Source organism: Cydia pomonella, chromosome 2 (assembly GCF_033807575.1).
Source record: "Cydia pomonella isolate Wapato2018A chromosome 2, ilCydPomo1, whole genome shotgun sequence".
NCBI classification, from domain to species: domain Eukaryota; kingdom Metazoa; phylum Arthropoda; class Insecta; order Lepidoptera; family Tortricidae; genus Cydia; species Cydia pomonella.
In genome coordinates this window covers 22,053,005-22,060,602 of record NC_084704.1, presented here as the reverse complement: position 1 = coordinate 22,060,602, position 7,598 = coordinate 22,053,005, and the positions used below count along the sequence as shown (strand labels likewise).

Here is a 7,598-nt window from a genome sequence, read left to right as displayed (position 1 = left end):
AAGACTTCTATTGCCATGTTTCTTTCTGATTTGTTTAGAGTGACCAATTACTGGTACTATAGACACAAATCACAGACACTACATCTAGAATAGATGGTAAAACGCCCTTTCTCAACTTTGGGAACAAATTAAATTATTTTGCTTTTTACGTACCTACTGCTGGCCCTTAGAATTGGTCAAAGACGCCCAGTTTTTCTAAGAACGTATACCGCCGTGACGGGCTGCCGGGGTAGCTTCCAGGGTGTTAACCGAGTAAGCTGAAGACGGCGGTTCGAATCCGGCCACCGTCTCAGTCGTTCAATTGGGTCCTCGTAATGACAAGTTTATACAGTGACTGCCATCTGACCTTGTTATTGAGATGAGTCCTCACCACACCAAATTCACCACAGAAAATTGCATGGTAATTGCAAGACCAAAGAAACCCAGTGAAATGAGCCGAGGTTTCAATCAACGACCTCGGGTATAGCAGTCGTAAGGAAACCCTTTACCGCTTAGGCACTGTTAGACGCTGTTATGTGTAAAAGTCGTTCTGCTAGACGGACCGATATGAATGACCATTGTGGCCAGATAGACAGAGAGACAAATATGGTGTGGTATGACGGAACTAGTGTATCACTAAGTAATAAAGCGTTCTCGTCTTTCTGTGACTTCAAATTAAATTAACCAATTTAATTTGAACAACTCGACAGAACGGCATTTAATTCATTGCTTCATTCAATACAATGTATCCAACAATCATATTGGTAAAGTAGCACAAACACCTCGGTTCAATTGAATAATATCTACACATTACGCTACAGAACAGCTGTTCGCATTAGTCAGCGACGCATGCTCGTATGGCCACGCTGCACGCTGCATGGTCAAGTGAAAAACTGTGTCAGTGCGAACAGTTGTTGCGCCTACGTCAGTGCCGTCATGTTTCATACACACATAGGTTCAAGGGGAGCCTGCCAGTACGGCGGTCTCTATTTATAGTGTCTCGCATCTATTTCACTGTTAGCCCGCAGTGCAGAAATGTCCGGAGACGCGAACGTCCAAAAACAAGCGCGGAAGCACCGAAAAACGCGCGAGAAATTGCGACCGCGCGGGCGCGTCCTCACGTTTACAATGTTCGGTGATCGATCGATTCGACATATCCAATCTACCCGTCTCTGATAATCAGATCTGGCCAACTGACGTAAATTAAATCCCAGTACTCATTAGACGATGCAATTACGCGCAATCACGGCACGCGAGCTTATGCAACCGTTTTCAACACCGCCTGTTTGTTACAGTGTCCTATTTAGTAATCATTTTACAGTGTATGAAAGTGACCGAGTGTCTGTGACTCTACTTTTCTAGTTTAAAATATGCAATTTTTATGTTTCTGATATATTTTATTTTTCGGTTGAAAAACAAATATGACATTGGAACTATTTTAACGAGAATGCGGGTGAAACGCTTTGCCTGGCGACGCGCCAAAAGTAACACTGAACAGCTGACTGTTAATAAACAAGTGGTTGCTGATAAAAACGTAAAGTGTTATTGACAAACAACCAAGAAAATAATCAACATGTCGGAAAAAAATGACGGCAATCATAGTGACGTTCCCATAATAGATGATAATGTCATTCGAATTCAGCTGAGAAAAGCCTGCCAACAAAAATGGGAATTACGGACGCGAAATCTGTCTCCTGGGATCAGATTTCCTACGATACAACTTTTTGATAGTGAAGGAAATCTCCTCGTGGAGACAAATGATGAAAATGTTTCCATAAAGACTTGCGACGAGCACTCCGTCAGGGGCAGCCAGTCATTGCGAGAGAAAGATTTCAAACATTACATTGACAAGAACTCGATTAGGAAACATAATTCCGTCGCTGGAGACAAAATTTATACAAGAGTATTTCGTACGCCTGTCGTAATTAACGATAATGTTGAGGGAGGTAATAAACGTTACGTTATACGAAATTACGGCAATGTAACAAACATTCCAAGTAAACTCACATTAAACACGAACTTTTCTAATTTACAAATAAATAGCCTCGAAACCACCCCTTTCCAGTCCGAAGGCGCTAGTGAAGTTAGCAGTTACAAAAGCTCTGACAACGAAAGCTGTATCGATGACATAAAGCCAATGTTGAAAGAAACCGAAACCAAGTCAATATTGAAAATGAATGGCATAAGTTCAACAGAAAGTTCGTCTGAATTTTCAATGGATGCAAAAGTGAACAAATCTGAAATTGAAATAGACACAATGCTTCATAAATCCCAGTCATTGAAAGATGCCATTCAAAGAAGAGGTTCCACAAAAGAGCATAAAAATGACACTTTGGCGCGTTCCAAATCTGGAGTTTTGTATAATGGGCCTCACAATAAGGTATCGTTCCTGAACACTTACTTAAAAAGCTTACCCTCCCGGTCCGGGTCTAATCCGGATTGGTTTGCTGTACACCGCCGAAAAACAATGAAATCTTTACTAAATTCACCCGAAACATTGAAGCACCACGACTCAACCGAATGCCTTTTACGAAAATCACGTCTTCAAAAAATACGGGATAACACATCAGATAATGGATTTATTAATATTCCCACGGACGCGGCGACGGCTTGTGAAATGAATAAACGCCTAAAAATGTACAGACGTGGCTTATCAGAAATCGAACCACGAAATCATTCAGAGAGTGTGACGATGAGACAGCGGAGTCAGTCCGTGTCGGAAAACTTGCGGATTGTCCGCACTTCGTCATCCGAAAGTGTGGACGAAGCCGACATGGTGCTTAGCCGTCTGAAGAGGAGAATACTCAAGAATAAGTTGAGAGAGAAAAAGCGGAGCCTTGGTTCTAAGTACCTTTTCAGTAAGTGATCTAATTTAGTTTTTATGCTATGAAATATGGCTTTCCTATTGTCATTGAAATGGTATAACCTATAATGGTATATAATGGTATAACATAATTTGTCGAAAGCCCAACCACAAATTTTATTTTTGGAACAATATCTACAAGCCACAGTCGTCACGCCTCTCGCGTTCACGGTAGAATATGGAATTCGCTAAAATTCTATTTAAGATCAAATCAATATACCATATCCCGCAAAATAAATACATTTCAATAACATTTACCTAAATACTTAAATGACATAACGTGTTTTTCCTGTCTCACCATTACGATTCAAGTCCATGTTATTCATATCCTAAAAGGACATGGTACTCCCAACATTTCCCACAATTAACGCACTGCGATTTAACACGCAAAGTTTTATTCATGGTTTACATTTGTCATACTTGTTATAGTCGAAATGCCAAATTTGGAGATAAGACAACATAGTTATAGGTTTGTATACATGTATGTACATTTATCTATTAGGTACTTTCAAATGTTTAACCACAAACAGTACTCACAGTTTTCGTATACATATGCATTCAATATGTAAATTATTTGACACCTTTATTTGATTTTAACTGTCGAACTATGAGCATCTCTGACTGATACCGTGCCCATACCATCCATCCATTTTTCAAAAAGCTACTCACTTCCTGATGTACTGCATAAATATCGATAAAGTTAATAGCATCAGGGAATAAGTATTAGATACCTATAGTACCCATATCTGTATATGATAGGTACACTCAAGGAATTTAATTTCCAACCCACCTAAGGTTCAATACCATACCGCAAACTGGCACTAGAGCATGACGTTGCTTTGACATGTCGCGATGTTCGACCTGAATGCATCACGAATATCTAACAGCATTTCAACGAAATGGATAGGTTCCATATAGTGTAGATACCTATCTCTAACAATAGTTTTTGTTTTTAACCAAAGCAGCGAGGGTGCGGAGTGTTAGGGTCAGCAACGCGCATGTAACTCCTCTGGAGTTGCAGACGTACATAGGCTATGGATCAGGCGGGCCGTATACTTGTTTGTAACCGACGTAGTCTAAACAAAAACAGTGCCCACAAAAATATTACTTTATCTAAAGTATATTAATTTATAAAGCCCTTCAAACATTTTTTCTGTCATGGAACTCAAATTTCTAATACAAATTACAAAAGTCATTATTAAAATACCATTAGATAGCAGCAAAAAAACGACAAGGTAAATAATAACAGTCTATTCATAACCTTTCACCTGTCGCGGTAGAAGATTGAAGGAAAGATAGGAAATTTCAGGGAAGTGCCGAGTTATGGTAATGATGTTCTCCTTTGTCAGATGATTTATATAGCTTTTGCCTAAACACGTGTACAAAAACATGTGATAAGTATAAACGGATACAGAGTTTTTTTCTTTTCATTGGTGGTAAATCCTATTGTATAATATATATATATATATATATTGAAAGTTTCTTTGCTTTTTTACTTTTTTGGGACTTCTAGATTACAGGAAGCATAAATTATTATTTTGGGATTCCGTAATTTACTTTGTAGTTTAAAAAGGTGCCATCGTCAGGAAGTTTTTCTATTTAAATGAAATATTATGCACAGCCGCAGGGTAAGGTCAGTAGGGCTTGTGTTGTGACATAAATAATTTAATAAACACCCATGACTCAGGAACAGATGCTTGCTCATTACACAAATAAATTCCCTTACCGGGATTCGAACCTAGGGCTATTGGCTTCATAAGGAGGGTTACTAGCGATGCCGACTAGGCCAGTCGTCAGTGATATCTACACCAAAGAATATAAAGAATAGTGTAGATACTTACCTACACTATCAACAAATGAAAGGAACATTACTCTTTTGGAATGGATAAAAATTATACAACACATTATTAAGGTTTACTAACACAGTGAGTTTTATAAATTACTTATAACATTTTTATCCAATAGCTAGAAGGAACAATGAATACATAAATGTTAATTTTCCAAATTAAAAGGAAAGCGCCATCTATAATCAAAGTAAAGAAGCAACTAGGAGCCGATGCTGTTTCTTCTCTAAGTTTGTATACCAAAAGAGCATCGTATCACTGCGCCCTCTTACGGATAACGTAATTAACTACGTAGCTAGCCGTCTACGGTTCGAAGTTTATGGAAACCACCGTATCTTGTGGAATAGCGTTACGAGAGTACATTTGCGACAATCATTTATGTGTACAAATTAGGTAAGTATGTGAATTGAAAGAAATATTACAGAACTGAATAAGTTTTAAATCATTTATTCATTTGCAAGAATGCAGAACACAAAACAAGTTCTTACAATATAAAAATGTCCAATACATTCTGCTTAACAAAGCATGCAAAGAAGGTTCGCTTAAACTAAACTTAAATAAATGACAAATATTTTTATGTAAGGAGATAATATTATTACATCCATGTCTATTATCAGAATTCCAGAAAGAGAAAAAAGAAATAAAGTATTGTAAACTAAAGTAATATTGCAAAAGTGAATTAAGGATTAGAATGTCAAATATTGAATCACACATACAAGTAGAAATATTCAATAATTAATTTGCATTGTAATTAAAATAATTATTCATTAAGGCTGTAGAAACAATTTTGTTGAAGCCATTTTGTCACTTTTTTCTTAAACATATTGAAACAGTATTCTTTATATTCTTACCTATATTCATCTTCTTGCAAACCAATATTTTAATACTCTTCCTTCTTATATTTCAAATGTAAAGTTTTGTAAGTATATTTGGATAAAAGACACACCTCGTTTTATATCCTGAAATAGGACAACGGTTACCTACTTCTATCCCGGAATCAGCCCTCAAAGCCGTAGGGGGGATTTGAAATTCAAGAGTGTTAACCCCGGTTTTACCCGTAAAGCAGAGACGCTTAACATATAGATTTTCGTACATAGACCAGCCTGTAAGGTCCGACCGAAAATGCTTTTTTTGTCTCGGCCGAGACCGAGACCGAGAGCGAGATTCAATTGGATTCTCGGCCGAGACCGAGACTGAGACCGAGAATTTATAAAATAGAAAAAAAGACGAATATTGTACTAAAAATGTATTATAATTGAAATTCAACGATTTATCAGAAAAAAGTTGTCATAATCAATTCGTAGCGCTATTAAATAGTATTTTTAGGGTTCCGTAGCCAAAATGGCAAAAATCTAACCCTTATAGTTTCGTCATGTCCTTATGTCTGTGGGTCTGTGCGTACGTCACAGCCATTTTACTCAAAAACTATACGATATATTTTATAACCTTTGGAACGTAGGTGTACATGTATTATGTAAGTCGCTTCTTAGTTTCGAAAAAAATATTGTAAAATATATTTTCAAATATATACTCCATATAAATGTAACTAAAAGTTTTAAAAAATCATGTGGCTCATCATTAGATAGGTATTTAAAAATACATAAAGGTTGATAAAAACGTTTTCTTGAAGTAAATACTTTTGGAAATAATCGCACAAAAAAAAAATTGTGTGATCCCCTCTAACTTTTGAACTGGGAGAGCAAAACCATTTAAAAATATCTAAATAATAAAGCTTAATAAGCAAATAATTTTCAGGATAATTATTTTGAATATGGTCGGTTAAGACATTAAAGAGTTATAAAAAAACTGATCTTATTAAAACGACGAAAGTGCCACTAACGTCTTTTTTGTATTGTATGAAGGTACGAAACCTTCCATTATGCGTGGTCCGACACACACTTGGCCGGTTTTTTCAGTATGGATGTGGACAATAACAATTATCAAAATAAAGAGTTCTATATTGTAAACCAAAATATCCGCCACAGCTGTCGTTTTAGTACATACCTACTGCTTTGCGTTTTCCCGTTAACACAAATATATTTAGTATCAAAATATCCAGTGTCATCTTCTACTCACAACAAGTGAATCTAAGTTACATCCCGATAACAATATACACTTATTTATTCATCAATAATAATAACCACAAAACGAAAAGACCCAAATGAACTAGTCATTTCTTGCAACTGCGCCTATCCGATCCCAACACTTAGTATTTGATAAGTAATTGGCTTAAAATGTGGGTACGAAACCAATCAAAATCACAAAAAACGTCACAACCGGGCGATGCAACCAACGGGTGGCTAAGAAACAGGCGCTCGTGCGGGGAAAATTCAAATTCACCAATGATAACTCCTTGCCTATTCTCGGTCTCGGCAAGAATCTCGGCCCATTTTGGCCGAGAGCCGAGACCGAGATCTCGGCTCGATTTTTGGCCGAGAATGCCGAGACCGAGACCTAGACCGAGATCTCGGTCGGACCTTACCAGCCTGTTGCTGTCTCTATTCCACGCACGTGTGACATAATTATATTGCTGTCAAGTTCAGTCAAACAGTGACATTGACAACCGGCATCATGGGCGGGACAGCGCGCAATATGCGCGTGTAATAGAGATAGCAACAGGCGGGTCAATGTACGAAAATCTGTTTAATCTATAGGTATGTAAAGCGTCTCTGTTTTAGTACTAATAACTTCTACGTAATTTAATTCATTTTCTTCCCATCAGGCGGCTCGTCTGCTCGTTTGCTGACTATGCTAACATAAAAAAAAATTGCATTTTCTTTCTTTCGTTCGATTTCAAAACCAAAGAAACCATATTTCTTTCACTTTTGATTCCATACTCAAATATTTTTTTTGTATAGTGAGTCTTACAAAGATAAGGGAGGGTTATTCAGTTTAAATGACCTCTAAGCGGA

The 7,598-nt window shown here is 37.2% G+C and overlaps 1 protein-coding gene across 5 annotated transcripts in view; it reads left to right on the top strand.

Moving 5' to 3' along the window:
- Nucleotides 1-570: 570 nt before the first annotated feature.
- Nucleotides 571-7,598, top strand: part of LOC133534624 (uncharacterized) — a 139,635-nt gene continuing 132,607 nt past the window's right edge. For 2 of the 5 annotated variants that reach the window (XM_061873830.1, XM_061873831.1), the window contains exon 1: nt 860-2,837. In XM_061873830.1, coding sequence (XP_061729814.1) covers nt 1,553-2,837 — 1,285 coding nt within the window. In that variant the 5' untranslated portion in view covers nt 860-1,552. Of the gene's footprint in view, nt 2,838-7,598 lie in introns of all 5 variants that reach the window. The other 3 variants (XM_061873832.1, XM_061873833.1, XM_061873829.1) reach the window with 3 other exon arrangements.